This window comes from Pygoscelis adeliae, unplaced genomic scaffold (assembly GCF_000699105.1).
Source record: "Pygoscelis adeliae isolate BGI_AS28 unplaced genomic scaffold, ASM69910v1 Scaffold373, whole genome shotgun sequence".
NCBI lineage: Eukaryota > Metazoa > Chordata > Aves > Sphenisciformes > Spheniscidae > Pygoscelis > Pygoscelis adeliae.
In genome coordinates this window covers 139,232-154,663 of record NW_008824370.1, presented here as the reverse complement: position 1 = coordinate 154,663, position 15,432 = coordinate 139,232, and the positions used below count along the sequence as shown (strand labels likewise).

The following is a 15,432-nucleotide window of genomic DNA, read 5'->3' as shown; positions in this document are numbered from 1 at the left end:
GCAAAAGCAAGAAAACTCATGGGTTGAGATAAAAACAGTTTAATACTTGAAATAATAATAATAATAGTAGTAATAATAATAATAATAGTAATTGTAATGGAAAGTAAAAAAACAAGGGGGGGGAAGGAGAGGAAAAAAAAAAATTGATGCACCTGCTCACCACTCACCAACCAATGCCCAGTCACTCCCCGAGCAGCGATCGCTGTCCCCCGGCCAACTCCCCCCAGCTTATACTGAGCATGACATCACATGGTATGGAATGTCCCTCTGGCCAGTTTGGGTCAGCTGTCCTGGCTGTGCCCCCTCCCAGCTTCTTGTGCATCTCCTCGCTGGCAGAGCACGGGAAGCTGAAAAGTCCTTGACTTAGTATAAACGCTGCTTAGCAACAACTAAAACATCAGTGTGTTATCAACATTATTCTCACGCTAAATCCAAAACACAGCACTGTACCAGCTACTAGGAAGAAAATTAACTCCATCCCAGCCGAAACCAGGACAGTTAATTTGATTTTTTTTCCCTCTTTCTCTCCTTTGAATAATGTCATATTTCACAACTTTTGCTACCCATATTTACCAACCCTTATTGTCTCTATCTGTATCTTAAGCTTTGCCTTGCACCAGAGGAAACTCTAGAAAACAAAGGAGCAGACACAGGAAGTCTTTCACATCTTGAAAAGAAGGGATTCTTGGCTATCTTCTAGCAAGGAAATTCATTTGGACCTTGAATGCTCAATCCAGATCTGTTCCTGGCTCATATCTCTAAGAGTTAACCTTGTTCTCTTCTTTTTATGCTTATTGTAGAGGGAGGTACTTTGTGATTGATGTGGTCAGCTTAGATGGCATTTCAGTCAGGATGCTTCCATTTACTAACATTTTGGGGTTTGTCTGATTTTTATTTTTTTTCCCCCCTCATTTAGAATCTGCTACCAGCCCCACTGGTACTCCCCAGTATTCATGAACTGGATCTCTTCAGGTGAGAGCCGCCATCCCCGCAACCCTCTCCTTTCCATCTGCTTTTTCTGCTCATAGTACCCTATAAATCATAGGTATAGTGAAGATGTCAAATGAGGAATCAAAAGTTAAATTACTGCTTTGCAGAGTGTCATTTAGAATACTGGGCTTGCAGAGCTTGTGCAGTGTTTAAACCATGTGCACTGCCCTTAACACACCCCCTGTATCCTGGTTAGAGGGGGGTTTCTTTTCTTGACCTCAGCTGGTGATCAGCTTAAGCTCTGAAGCATACATGTTGTGTGTCTGAACCAAACTTTTCAGCATTATAGGTGCTATTCTAATAGACGTACATCTGCTGTAATCCACGTGCGTTTTACTTTGCTTATGTCGTGGTTTAACCTCAGTCCCAGCCGAAACCAGGACAGCTTAGAGGAAAAGACATACTGAGAGCAATATGATCAGCAGGTTGCTTTACATTGCTGAAAGCATTTCCTTTAAACACGTATAAAATGGTTGAGCAACAGCATGTGTAAAGACACATGGCATTCTGTTGTGGGATACTAAAAATCAGTCCTAGATTTCAAATTCCCGGATAGAAGCACATCTGGATAGGCTTATACACGATAACTGTCTGGTCTTTTCTGAACTGCATCTCTAACCTCATTCTCCCTTTCGCTAGCAGGTGTTTCCAGCCAGTGCTAATTCACATCCAGATGTTATGGGAGCTGATGTTACTGGGAGAGCCAATTGTTGTAATGGCACCATCCCCTACAGTTTCTTCAGAAATGGTTCTGGCACTTACCAGGTAATGCCTTCAAATTCTGAGATACAGGTAACTATAATAATAAATTCTGGCAGTGTTTCTCTTTCAGATCCACTCTTCTGCCAAGTCAATTGTTTTAGGTTTAGTTTGCCTGTGAAAGCATGTAAGACAAATAGCATAGCAAAAGAGTCTTACTCATATTCCACCAATGGTAGAGAAGAGTAAAAGTGAATCTCCTGTGTTGGGAGACCTGATGGTTCATAGCCCCGAGGAACTTTGTCTCCCCAGCTTTGAACTCTGCTTTAGCAAAAAAAAAAAGCCTGAAACTCCTCCAGAGTGTTACCTCTGGCAGGACAAAACACTGCTCTAGGACATAAACCTGGTGTAAACACACATTCCTCCTCTGTGAGGTTTATATGGCAACTATTCCGTTTATTGTTACAGCTGCCTTGCTCCTCTGAGGTACTGTTGTGACTACCGCCCCTATTTTACTATCCACGACAGTGAATTTAAAGAGTATACCACCAGGACACAAGCTCCGTAAGTAGCCAGTAGACCCTTGCTACCCACTTCCCACTGTCTGTGTGAAGGAAACCCTGAGATTAGCATTGTTCTGCTTTTTGCCCCTTCTTTCTAGGCCAAACATTGTTGTGGGAGTCACAAACCCTTTCTTTATCAAAACTCTTCAGCACTGGCCACACATTCTTCGGGTTGGGGAGCTCAGAATGTCAGGTAAGGGTGGAAGCAAAGTCCTGTTGTTCTGATAGACCTTGTTAGAGGCTAGTAGTGAGCTGACAGTTGCAGTGCTAGCCATCATTTTACACATCTTCATTCCTGTGGGAGCTGAGAAACCAAAGGGAAGTCTAGACTGTGACTCAGTTGATGTGCAGGATGAGCGCACACAATGGTGAAGACAAATCGTTGAGAGGATAACTTGCTATGTTTTTTTTCTGAAACATTAAGAAAAGGAGAAGTCCTTCCTGGGCAGGATAGAGAAAATTGCATAAAGAAGAACAGAGAGGTGGAGAGAGAGACCCTGATTATTATCTATGAAGCCAAGAAAACCTCTAGTTTGAGGAGTGGGGTTTTTTGCAATGCCTCCTTAACACGTTCCTGTTCTGAAATTTTAGCAGGAAAATTAGCAGATGAGAAGGCTTATGTGAGGGTGGAGTTAAGGGAGGATGTGATTTAAGGTGTACGAGTGTAGGACTGGATGTTCTCGAGTGCGAAGTCTCTCATGTGCGTGCTGTGGCTGTGAGGGTAGATTCAGAGCCTGAACTAGTCATCTGACGTCTTTCCACAGGAGACCTGCCCAAGCAAGTTAAGGTGAAGAAGCTAGCTAAACTAAAAACTCTAGACACAAAACCAGGTAAGTCCTTTTGTCAGACATCATTTAATTCTGTTTACCCTTCCACGTGGGGAATTTTGCAGGATTTGCAGGCATGTGAACATTGCATACGTTATTCTTTGTATCTCAACAAATGGACGTTTTGGTGTTACCATCTTCTCATACTCGATGTGCTACACAGTTCTCTGTAGTGGCATCCCCCATCTAATACAGGAAAACTGTACATCTTTGTTCTGAGATTGAAAAAAACAGTTGAACAAATTATTTTAGTGTCGGGAGAACTTCTCATTTTCTTGATTTTATTTTATATATCATATCTGCTTTTTAGATGCAATGGAAGTCAAAGGAACTTGCTTACCTAGATACAGCCATCTGTCACTTAACTAACTGTTCCGCTCAGGCCTAGCCATAAGCTGACTCCAGTAAGTTATCTCACCATAAGCTTAGCATAAGAAGGTCCTTGAGGTAGTTCGGTGTCCTTTAATCCTGCTGTGAACACTGGCTGCATTAGCAATTTTGTAATTTTTTAAATTATTTTTTAATAATTTTTGTAATTATACACACACAGCTGCCAGGGTTTGTGCTAGGAATTTCAGTTCCGTTATCCCTGCGCTACATAATAATATATAATCTAGAGCCTCCTCTAGATACGTGGACAAAGTTTTGTTTTAACTTCTGTTTTTTTCTGGTTGTTTTTTTTTTTTTTCAATCCAGGAATCTATACTTCTTATAAAACATTTCTTCACAAAGACAAAACCCTGATAAAAAGATTACTAAAGGTAAGCAATTTCCACTCTATCCTACATCCTGTATGTCATTATGGGAAAACCGTGCTAACAGCTTGGTTTAAACATACAAAACTCTCCAAAAGGAACAGACTTTTTACAGCGTGTAATGATTTAGTCAAGTATGCTTGGACACGTTTATCATGCCAGTATTAAAATTTTTCGCTTAATGTTATGGATTAAATGCTGGCACTAATGATAACCTACGTGAGAACAATTGTTATCAAAAAAAGAGTCTGAAAAAACAGATTCTACGTAGAGAAATGTGAGCGATGGGTTTAACTAGAGAGTGGAATATGTGTTTTGGGCGGTACAGTTTTACAGACTACTCTGGACTGGTTGCTTATAGCTACGGCGTTTGCAAATTCTGCGTCTGTCTGTGTCATAGAGAATAGCACCTTTGTGAACGCGCTGCTTGTGCTTGCAGGGGATTCAGCGGAAACGCCCATCTGAAGTCCAAAGTGCCCTTTTGAGGCGTCACCTTCTGGAGCTCACCCAGAGCTTCATTATTCCCCTGGTGAGTTGAGCAGAGACTTGTCAGAGTGGTGTAAAGGTGAGGGGAGGTGAACAGGAGATGCTTGAGTGACAAGTTTGCACTTGCCCTCTTTTATTCACCCGTAGCTGAGCATCTGTAATAGGTTCAGGATGTGGCACTCTCTATAGAGATGTTCTACTCCATGGAAAGGAACTAAATGTCTCTTGAATGCAAATTTTAGTAATTAGCATAAAAGTCTGCAGGTTGGATATTCAGCACACTGTGTGTAAAGACAGAACATTGTTTCCTGCAATGTAGGAATAGGTGTTCCATGTTATTTGATTCTAATGCCAAGTCTTTGCTCTTTTCAACAGGTAGTCAAAGCAGATATATAGGGAAGGGACGGGAGCCCAAAACATTCCTCTTCCCCTCTAATGCTGGAATCAAACCCATTGCCAGTGTGAAACCCTCCCTTCTGGCTTTGGGAGGCTTTGCTGTAGAGCTTAAGAGGCCTGTCCACGTGGTGATCACCACCCTACGGCAGGTTTTACTGAATGCTTTCTTTCAAGGCCTTCCCTTGTCTAGTCCCACTAGAATACTGCTGGTGCTTTTTTGGTGACTGTCCAGTTGGCCAAGTTTGGCTCCTCCACTTTGTTTTCTACATCATCTTAGGAGGTAGTACACAGGAGGACAGAACATCTTCTCAGATTCTAGTCCCTCCTGCCAACTTCTTCCCACCTGACCTTTTCTCACATGGCAGGCTTAGGATTCTTGCAGCGTAGCTTTGTGACCTAGCCCCTGGTGGGAAACAAGCTGGAACACTTAGGCTCATGTAAAATGCAACTATGAAGAAAACCAGAGAGAGTAGGAGGCTGTTGATTGGGCCTATGATGCGTTGGAGAAGACCATCCCACTCAGTGACCACGCAAGAGGCTCCTCAATTGTTGTAACTTTAAAAAAAAATTTTTTTTTTAATTTCTTCTCAGGAGCATTATATTGCAAGTCTGATGCCTCTGCAGAGGGCCATTACTCCGTGGAAGGTAGGTTCGATTTTCCCATCGCTTCTGCTTTCCTATGACTGCGGGGATTGGGAATTGTTATGCCATATGCTGATCGTATACATGTATACTGATAATACACTGTGTGAACTTCCCTCATTGAAGGAAGAGGGTTAATACTCCTTTAAAAAAAAAAAACAAGTCGAAACAAACATTGGGACAGATGCTTCCTGTTTTGCAGTAAGCTCAGCTATTGTGAATCTAATTTGAATTTTACTAGCGAGGCTGGTTAAGATGTTCATGCATTTTTTTGTTCTCATAGTTACTGAGTCTGCCTGGTGCGGCCTCTTCCATTGCAAATACAGACCTCATTTTGCCCCGGTTTCTTTTGGGTGCCGTGTAATACGGCCTTTCTGTTGTGCAGAATCCTCCACAGATTCGTCCTTTCCGTCAGGAAGATTTCATGAAGACCCTTGAGCATGCTGGTCCCCAACTTACCTGTGTACTTAAGGGTGACTGGTTAGGCCTCTACAGGTAAGATTTTGGTAATTACTTGCCTTATCTCCTTAAAAGCTGGTGCAAGATATAATGAACATCAAATCCTGAATTGGAATTGGGAGCAAAAGGGGAGTTTCAGGACAGAGACTGGTCACCTGAAAAACTCATGCCTACGAAGAATTGATTAATAATGGTCAGGAAGAGCAAGTGCAGGGCAGACTCAATCCTGTGTTTTATGTGGTCTCTTGAATGAGTAGATACAGTCGGGTTTAGAACCTGTTGACTCTCCACCTTCAGGAACTTAAACTAAGTCCTCACTGCTGGAGAAGAAGGGGACTCATCTCTGACATCAGCTATGTCATTTATTGTCCTCCAGGGAATCTTTCTTTTTGAAGTGTCTGGTCCTGGGCAGACGGGGTATATAGTCTCGTAGGTCTTCATCCAGTAGTGGTTTTATGTGTTTGTACACCATTCAGGACAACGGCCATTTCATTTTTACTGCATGATGGCAATGCTGTTAGAACATAGAAGGTCGTAGTTTCTTCAGGGTAGAATTTAAGAGAGCATGCAGGAGAGTTTGTCCGTAGTTTTCGTAAAGGATAATTAGTTATAAATGGGATGGATAAGACACTTAATCACAATGTGAGTAGGAAAAATCCAGAAATCAGATACCCAGTGGGAAGGAAAATGGGAGGTGTATGGATACGGAGAAGGGAAAATATTCCAGAAAGTGAGCAGAGACAATAATCATGGATTAGTATGTTTTTTTGCTGTGATAAAGTTTGTACCGTTTTGTGCTTTAAGGTATTCAGCAGAAAACAAGCAATTCCACTCCTTATGGCGTAGGTGTGGCAGACAGTAAGATTTAATTTTGGATACCTAATATTTTGAAAAATAGTAACAAACAACAAGCTGTTTCAATAAATTGGTTGAGGTTTGCAGGCACATTCCAGGGTTCTTAACTGTGTGAGATCTTGTGCATACACTATTTCTTGTGTTCCTAAGTCAAACCCTTAATTAAAAAATAAGTCTGTCTGTATCACAGTGGCATCTTGAGATCTTGGCTGGGTTTAGGACTCCACTGTGCTGGGGAGAGCGCACGAGAGCAAGACTCCTTGAAGTTGCAAAAAGAAACTGTACGAACACCAGCTGAGTTCTGCTGGCAAAGTGCTCTCTGCAGGTAGCCTGAGGAAGTAGCTTGAAGAGATACTAAGTGGGCCACTCTCAATAGAGGAAAATGCTGAAATACAGCATCTGAGATACCCCTGCTGTTAATCAAAGGGTTGCAAAGAATGTGCTGCTAAAGTGGCTGTCACTCAGCTCTAGATGGCATCTTAAACTTTCTCATCTTTTTCTTTCTCTGCTGCCACAACCCTTGTCTTTCAGTTAGTGGCTTTTCAATCCCATTTTGAATTTGATCTAAAGTTCTGTAACACTCTGAGATAAAAACAGGTATTGTGCTGCCCTCTGTTCATTTTCCTGCGTAGCTCAGTAAAAACAGAGGTTTATTACTGTACTGCACTGGAGAGGTGTAAATTACACATCCTTTGACATAGCCTAGATGATACCTTGTTTGTGTAGGAGAGATGTAAATCACCAATTATATGGGACTTAGGTCCATGCTAGCAAATGGTTGACAGCTTTAAATATCAGGAAAGGAGAGGAATTAAGCAAGATACTGCAGAGGAATTTCTTCCCATGTTGAACCATCCCAGTTACCATAACTCCAAAGGAAAAGTGGGCTGCAGAAGGGCAAAGAGCACCGCTTCTTGCATTGGCTGAGGCTTGAGCTGATGCGAAGGAATCAGGATTGCCCCTCTCGTTGGTGACAATCTGCTAAAGCTGCTCAGCTGTATCGTGTTAATGCCTGACAGAAGAGAAGCCTCTGGAGTAGATGAGGTATGAAAAGAGCGTATCAGCTCATAATCGGTTACCATCACAATGACACTGTGAATCAGAATGTCTTTTCTTCTCACATCTGTGTCTGCTGCAGTAGGAAGGGAAATCTGTGTGCAACAGAGCCAGCGTGCTCCTCTGGGTCCCCCTCTGTCCCCTTCTCAGTGTCTCCTCTCTTTCTGCAGGCGTTTCTTCAAGTCTCCCAACTTTGATGGCTGGTACCGTCAGAGGCACAAGGAAATGACCCAGAAGCTGGAGGCCCTTCATTTGGAGGCAATCTGTGAAGCGGTATGTTCCAGCTGCAGGTATTAAAACCAACACCAGACTTCTCAGGCCTGAAACCTGGGAGATGAGGGCAGTGCTACCTTGGACACTTGTTGACACATCTTGATTCTGCACTGATGGATGGGGGACAGTGCTCTGTGCCCTTGGGAATCACAGCTCTGCCTCACGTCTGTCAGTGCACAGGAATAGCAGCACATGTGGGGGACAAGAACACGAGCAGCTCAGCCACCCTACTTTGTTAGCCAGTGCAGGTCCTGCTCTGGCTGCTTCTATCAACTATTTTTCATTCATCAGGCCCTTCCCAAGCCAACAGAGTGCCAGACTGGAAGCGTCATCTGTTGCTGGCTTCCTCAATGCCTAATGAAAATAGGTAGGATTTTTAGCAGTGACTGCTGGTACGGTTTCTTAAACTGAGCAGCTGGTAGCAGCTGGGGTAGTCCCAGGAGCTCTGGCATCCTACCCAGGTGCATCTTCAGCTGCAGCGCTTGCTTCACTGTTCAGCAGTGCAGGCCCTCGAGCATGGTGTGGGGAATGCCAAAGCTGTCTCCTTCTTTAACAGGCCTGACTCTGGCAAATAGATTTAAATTCTGAGCACGGCACAAGATTCACGGTGCTGACTGGAGGAGGGGAGCCCTGCACTGCCTTCGTATTACTGCATCTTTCCTTGATTCTTCTCTTGCAGGCAAGAGCTTGATGCTGTCACGGTCAGAAAAGTGGGGAGAGCTCTGTCTTGCTCATTTAGGTTTAAGTGCTGTGAGCAGAGTGGTGAAAGAGGATGAGAAACCTCCTCGCTTTTATTTCAGGCTTTGCTTAGGGGTATCTCTTTTAGAAAAGCTTCTGTAAAGGAGAAATGTCCCTGAAGAAAGCTGTTCTCTCTCTTTAGAACATTGTGGCCTGGATGAAGGACAAGTCTGAGGTGGAGATTGTAGACCTGGTGCTAAAACTTCGTGAGAAGCTGGTAAGTTTTCCTCCCTTCTTCCTGCACTCATTCCTTTCTGTCTTGTTGCTTAGAAAACTTTGTTCTCGCTCCCTCATTTGGAGAACTGGCAAATGGGACAGTCGTGAAGCTTTAGTGTTTGTGTAGAAAAGGGTTCAAAGTTCTGACTCGTTTCATCTCCCTGAGGCTCGGGTGACAGTTTCCTGCCTGTTGTCTCGCCCCCCGAACTAAAGAGACAACGTGAAGTTTGCTCAGTCAATGGCAAAGCGGAAAGAGGAACTTTGAAGCTATTCTAAAACTCCTCCGTTTCTCTCCTCTCTCTCCCTGTAGGTAAGAGCCAGGTGCCAGCACCTCCCTGTGAAGGAGGAAACTCTGCAGCGGGTGGGCCTGTATATCGAGACCATCATTGGCTCCTTGCCGGAGGATCTCCAGACTGTGCTGCACCACCACTGAGCACGGTGAAGGGACTCTGTTGGAGAAGGAGGGGCCCTCCCACCCTGCTCCGAGCTGTGGGCAGCTGCAGTTGCATTTGGAAAGGAAAGTTCTTCCCCGATCCAGCCAACGTGACCCGATGTGGACCGTGCTCACAACTGTGTATGATTTTGAGTACGTGAGCATGGGGTGGGTCAGAACTGTAGCAGAAATGGGGAACCGTGTGCACTATTCTCTGTCTAGTCCTGCTTTGAGGAGCTGGATTAGGGGACTGTAAATGAGAAACTGTTCCCTGTGTGGCTGTTAGTAGGTCAGAAAGTGGCAGCCAGGCTTCCAGCAGCATGTGATAGGCTGTGCAAAACGTGTGTTGCCCATATATACACATCCATCTTTGTCTAGTGCTTGGGCTCTCAAAATTTCAATGCCGTCATCCTGCCTGGAAGAAGCAGGACCAGCCCTGTGGGGGGGAGTTGTTTTCAGGAGAGCTCCTGATGATAATGAGAGAGATGCTAGTCCCCCATGTACAAATGATGTGAAAAAATTGTCACTGCCCATTCAGCAGCCTGACTCATGCCGGCAAGAGCTTCAGCTGTGATGGGAGTGGGAGGATGAATTGCTGGACGTGGAATGCTGCTGTTTTTTCCCCAAGGCAGAGACAGAGTAGAAGGGGCTGGTGCATCTGCAAGGAACAGAGCTCTCCAGAGATCACGGCTGGGTGATGTGTGAATGGGAATAGCTACTGGAGCTCCACAGAGAGGAGCTGGCCTCCAAATGTAATTTATTCTGCTTGAAAAATCAAGTTTGTGTGCTCTAATAATGTACAAGACAGCTGGAGCTCTGCCTTGGGCAATGAGACATCTAATGTGGTCAGCTCACTTGCCGATAAAACATGTTGGGGAATCTGATTTTTACAGCCTGTGTCAGCCTTGCCAAGTGGGAGCTCACGGAGTGGCCCTCGCGTGGGTGCGAGGGCCCCGCTGTGAGAGGTGCGTGCTCGCCCTGTGCTGGGGTCAGTGGGGAGCAGCACCTCCAGCTCTCACCACAACTTGTTCTTACCACAGCCCAGTTTCCAGCTCGGTCATTCTGCTCCCGTTCACCTCTTGGGAAAGAGAGACACGTGTGTGTGCTTCTAGGATGAATGTAGGAAAGACTTGAGGCTCTGCTACCGGCTTTGGAGGCAGTTGCCCGCTGAGAGAGCAGTCTTTCTGCCCGCTGCCTTGGAAATGGATTTACTGTAACCCCAGGGTTGATTGCTGCTGCTGTAACTGCATTTCACCATCTGCCACTCTGGCCAGGGCCTGAATGTTTGCCTTAAGAATGGTTTTCAGATGGGTCTGGCAGCCTGATGCGCTCCTGTTCTGTAAGAAGCCCCGGAGCGTACCTTCGCACGTGGCAGGAGAGTTCGGCATTTCAGCCGAGACCGGCACAAAGCTGTCGGCAGCGCCCAGAGCTCATGGGGTGGAAGCTGTGCTGTTTCACTAGCAGTCTCTGCCCGTTGCCGCACTGCCTCGGGGCTGGGTCAGTGAGTCTCAGAGGTGGCTGAACCCTTCCTGCGTTTTCCCCTCCAGAGCCAGGCATGGACAGTGCAGGAACAGCGGGAGGCTGCTCGGTTTCCCGCCGCCTCCAGCCTGGAAGCGGCCAAGCGAGGAGACACGGCCATACCTCCCCGTAGCAATGAATTCTGTACAATACTCCTTAGTGGCAGCCCTGCCTGTACAGTGTATATTCTGTATATAGCGTTCGTGTGTGCGTCTGTGCAATAGCTCTGCAGTGACTGTGGTGGACCGAAGCTCTAATGTATAGTAGAAAATACTAGTTTAAAAAAAAAACTTAAGCCAAGCTTGTCTCCTGTTTTTGGGTGTCAGTAGATTTATTTGTTTAGGAATGGGGTTTCTCTGCCGAGGTGCTGTTGAGCTTGGCCGCTCGTGGCCCTCAGCGTGGTGGTTTCTCGGTCTCCATCAGACGTCTGTCCGGGGCTCTCGGTCAGCACGGAGGTTCCCGTCCCCTTTGGCAGACTTCTCCACAGGGTTCACTAAGCCCAGCCCTGCAAAGGGCAGCTCGCAGCCGCCTGCTGCTGTGCGTCCCTCTGCCCTACCCACGGCACGTCCGATGCGCCTGCAAAGCGAAGGCTGCGTGGGGCGGGGGGTCCTGCGGTCAGAAGCCCTGGGACCAGCCGCCCGCCTCAGCCGCTTGGGCAGACAAACCCCCCTGCCGTGGATCTCGGGGTTCAGGTTCACTTCAGGCTGCCGTCTTTTCCCCCTCTTCGTGCCCAGTTGAGTCCTTTTGGCTCTTGTGTGCTGGTTGCCGCTGTTGTGTACGCTGTTTTCTCTCCCTCCCCAGCTCGTCACCACTCCTTCCAGGATGGGTTTGTCCTTGGCTGGTTTTGGTACTCCAGAGACACCGGCACTCCCGGATCCAGCTCTTCACCTCTTTCTACTTGGTTAGTGGCTTTTTGGTTTTTTGTCATCCTGGCCAGCTGCTCTTCCTTGTAACACCCTCTGTAGGGGCTGGTTTGTCGCCTTCCCTTTCACCGGGTTGGAATCGTCGTGGCCCTGCCGCTGCGTGCCCCGATGGTGCCCAACCTGCAGCGTTGGCCGTGGGCCTGCCCCACGCTTCTCCAACGGTGTTTTCACAGAAACGTGGCACTACTGGAGTGATGGGGAGGGTCACCCTTGTCTTCATAGTCTTGTGGTTTGTCTCTCTTCTGCTCCCCCAACCTCCTTACTCTTTTCCAGTCCTTCGTTTCCTCTGGGAATCTCCTGGAGTGGGGTCAGAGGTCGACCCAACTTGTCCTCCCCATCGCTGTGCACCTCCGCCTCTCTGCTCCCCCCACCCGTTTGCTCCCATTTCTACTTGCAGAGCCCGTGCCACCCCTGTAGCCCTAGCAGCGGGTTTGTTCCTATTTCTCCTAGCAAGCCTCGACCTAATTATTTTCTCTCCCAACCACCATGTGGGAGAGGGTCATACCACAAACCCTTCTGGCGCTCACCTGGTACCCACAGGAGGAAGCCGTGGGTGCTCGCAGCCTCGCGGCCTTACGACCTGTGTTACGCCAAAGCAAACACCGGGCCGTACTGTCCAGCACTGATTCATCCCTCACACCCTGCATGGGTGCGCTGTCCCGCCCTGACGCCAAACAAAACGTTCGTCTTCCTTGCTGCGTCTTCTTCTGTACCAATACAGGTCCTACGGCCCCGGGGGCCAGAGGGTGTGCCCGGAGCTGGGTCGGCGCATGAGCACGCACCTTTATCTCGTGCAGCGCTCAGCGGCCACTGGCTCATCTTCCCGCCCTCTTGTAGCTGTCCCTCAACAGCCCAAACGTCCTCCTTCAGGTATTACTCCTCTTGACTATGTATTTTTAGCTTTGCATCCCTCCCGAGGAGGTCAGATCCTATTTCCTGCAAATCACACCCATTATTATCCTTTTCACTTTCCTACCTAGGCTTCTACGCACCACTCATTTTCTCTCTACCCTCCCTCATCTTCTAACAGGCTTTTCCGCTCTGCCCTGTTCGTAAGTCCTGGTTCACGTGCCTGGATTAAGAGCCTGGGAACTTGTCCCTGTCCTCCCCCAGCAACGTCTGCATTGTGCTGCTGGTAATAACCAACTCTTGAATGACTCTCGAGTCCTCACCCCACTCCTCGCCTCCATTTCTGGTGGTGCGGGAGTCCCAGCGATCAGCAAACAGCACGCTGCTGGGTGGCAGACGGGACACTTCCAGAGCCACTGCCGAGTCAGCGCTTCACCACTCCGTGCTCCCACCTCCCCTGTGCGGTAGCTCCCCCGTGGTCCCCGCCGTCACCCCACCGCAGCCCTCGTGGGCTGTCACACCTCTCTGCTCATCGGTACTTGAGCCCATTTCAGCACCATCTCCAGCCTCAGCAGCTTTCGATGGCACTCCTGGCTCTTGCCCTGAGCTATTTTCCAAATGCTCTTTACGTGTCCCTTTGTGCTGGCTGATGGCACGATGAGGGTGAGCGTGGCCCTGCAAACACCCCCGGAGGGTTTATCTTTGCACAGGTGACGGTGCTTGAGCACTCTCAGCCCCAGGAGTAGGTGGAAGTATGAGCAAGCATTTGGGCTGATTTTAACTTCATGGTGGAGAAGCTGGGGCCTGGCAGGAGGCTGTAGGGGCAGAATCGTCCCCAGCCATGGCTCCTTCATCTCCGTTGACGTGGCCTTGGCCAGGAACCTTCCCCCGAGGCAGGAAGGAGGCATGAGCCGCCTGGCTCACCGCCTGTTCCTGTTACTTATCTAACGGCAGCAAAGCCCAGGAGCACCTCAACCGTAACACCTTTATTTGTTAGCACCTTCTCCCGAGCCCTGTGGAGGAATTTGGATTGCTCTCTGGCGGAAAGCGTAACACTGAAACAAGACCAAACAGAATAGAAAGAACCGCCACCTTCCCTGGGATAGTCGCAGTCGATGTTCAGTTGCTGGAACCTCTAGGGATTGCCAAATTGTCTGTGTGCCACCAGCCTCCTCCCACAGCACCTGAATGCTCGTGAGCCTGTAAAGCCCTGCTGCTGCCAACAGCCGAGTCGTTCGTGGTGCAGAACGGGGGCATCCTTCTTCCAGAGAGCTCCTGTCCCGTCTCCGTGGTCCATCTCCTGTGCAGCGACTGCTCGTGGTTTTGCTGTCTGCATGGTGCGGGCAGTGGGAAGTCAGGCTGCCTCCAGCAGCGAGGGGCTATGGGCGGGCTTCCTACCGGGGCAGAGCCACTGCAGCCCCCCCAGTGCTGTCGGAAACCTGCGCAGCACTGCCTCTGCCTTGCTCGAACCTTTCCAGGCACGAAGGGCCAAGTCCAGAGAGATCCTGCCTGGCTACAGACGGGCTGTGGGGAACTGCCGGGGATGTGCGAATCCTGCCGAGGCTTTGGGCAGCCTGGAGGCACCGGGGTGAGGTGGCAGCCTAGGGAACAGCCCCCAGGGAGTCGTAGAAAGTCTTGAGGCCCCAGTGGTGCTGCAGGGAGGATCTCTTGCCCACTGCCTCCTGACGGAAGTTTTGCCTCAGCCAGCCGTAGACCAAACTGTGCAGAAAGCCCTGGAGGGAGACGGTCAGGGCCTGCAAGAGAGAGGGCAGCAGCGAGCGCTGCCTTTACCTGCCCCTGGGCCGCCCTGCGCTGCAGGAGTGCTGCAAACCTCATCGCCCTCTCCACGCCGGAGAGGAACCGCGGGGGATCAGCCCGCATGAGTGCACAGGCAGGGTGACAGAGGGACACAGGAGGTGGCTTTCCTCTTGGTGTGGTCAACTAAAACAAGGCAAACAGCTGGGCAGAGCTAAGGAGTGAAACACCACCAAATCGGGGAAGAGCCCCGGCAGAGCCGGGCTGGGACCAGGGCTGCCACCAGCAAGCCGGGGCCTTTGTCCTGCATCCGCCCCGGGTGGCACCTCTTGGGTGTCACCAGCGCGGGCTGGCAGCACCCGCAGAGCTCGCCCTGCCCGGGGAGGCATTGCTCTGGTCAGCGGCGTGCTCCCCTCCCCTCGCCAGCACCCGCAGAGCTCGCCCTGCCCGGGGAGGCATTGCTCTGGTCAGCGGCGTGCTCCCGCTCCCCTCGCCCAGCTCCCGTAGCCCTGCCGCTGCGGCACGGGGGCAGCACAGCTCTCACAGCCCCACCGTCCCAGCGGGGGCCCCCCCACCCCATCACCACTCACACGTCTGACGGGGACAAATGTCTGAGCTCTGGAGCCCAGGAAACGGGTTTTTACTTACTGTAGCAACATAGAGGACAAAGACTGAGGCAGGTTTGATGCTGGTGAAGGAGAGGAGGGTGAGGAGGAAGGCTGTGGATGGAAGACAAAAAGACACTCCTTTGTCTCCCTCTCTCTGATAATGCTTCATCTGGGGTTTCCCTCTCCAAGTGGCAAAGGCCCTTCCCCTGTCACAGCCTATTTCCCGTGGCACAGGGGCCTACGTAGGACAAGCACATATGTGTACGAGGTCCTTCCCAACGCGCTGCCCAAGGACCTTGGGCACCTCATTGCCACAGGTTTCTGTAAGGCTGAAAGCATAAATGGGCCCCCAAAGGGGGATATTGCTAAAAAGCAGGTCCATCAAACACGA

At 49.0% G+C, this 15,432-nt stretch overlaps 1 protein-coding gene and 1 long non-coding RNA gene across 3 annotated transcripts in view; one reads left to right on the top strand and one right to left on the bottom strand.

Annotated features, from left to right (window-relative positions):
* The window catches only part of DENND6B (DENN/MADD domain containing 6B), a 20,524-nt gene extending 9,306 nt beyond the window's left edge, over nt 1-11,218 (top strand). For both annotated transcript variants that reach the window (XM_009320082.1, XM_009320081.1), the window contains 12 exons: nt 917-972; nt 1,633-1,755; nt 2,158-2,253; nt 2,351-2,445; nt 3,017-3,082; nt 3,776-3,840; nt 4,274-4,363; nt 5,308-5,361; nt 5,744-5,853; nt 7,899-8,001; nt 8,882-8,956; nt 9,266-11,218. In XM_009320082.1, the coding sequence (XP_009318357.1) occupies nt 917-972; nt 1,633-1,755; nt 2,158-2,253; nt 2,351-2,445; nt 3,017-3,082; nt 3,776-3,840; nt 4,274-4,363; nt 5,308-5,361; nt 5,744-5,853; nt 7,899-8,001; nt 8,882-8,956; nt 9,266-9,388 (1,056 nt within the window). In that variant the 3' untranslated portion in view covers nt 9,389-11,218. The remainder of the gene's footprint in view (nt 1-916; nt 973-1,632; nt 1,756-2,157; nt 2,254-2,350; nt 2,446-3,016; nt 3,083-3,775; nt 3,841-4,273; nt 4,364-5,307; nt 5,362-5,743; nt 5,854-7,898; nt 8,002-8,881; nt 8,957-9,265) is intronic.
* A 2,432-nt stretch (nt 11,219-13,650) lies between these two features.
* Nucleotides 13,651-15,155, bottom strand: LOC103913581. The gene is made up of 2 exons (XR_663430.1): nt 15,082-15,155; nt 13,651-14,432 (listed from the first exon to the last, which is right to left on the bottom strand). It is a non-coding gene; the product is annotated as an uncharacterized LOC103913581 (long non-coding RNA).
* Between the last annotated feature and the right edge of the window lie 277 nt (nt 15,156-15,432).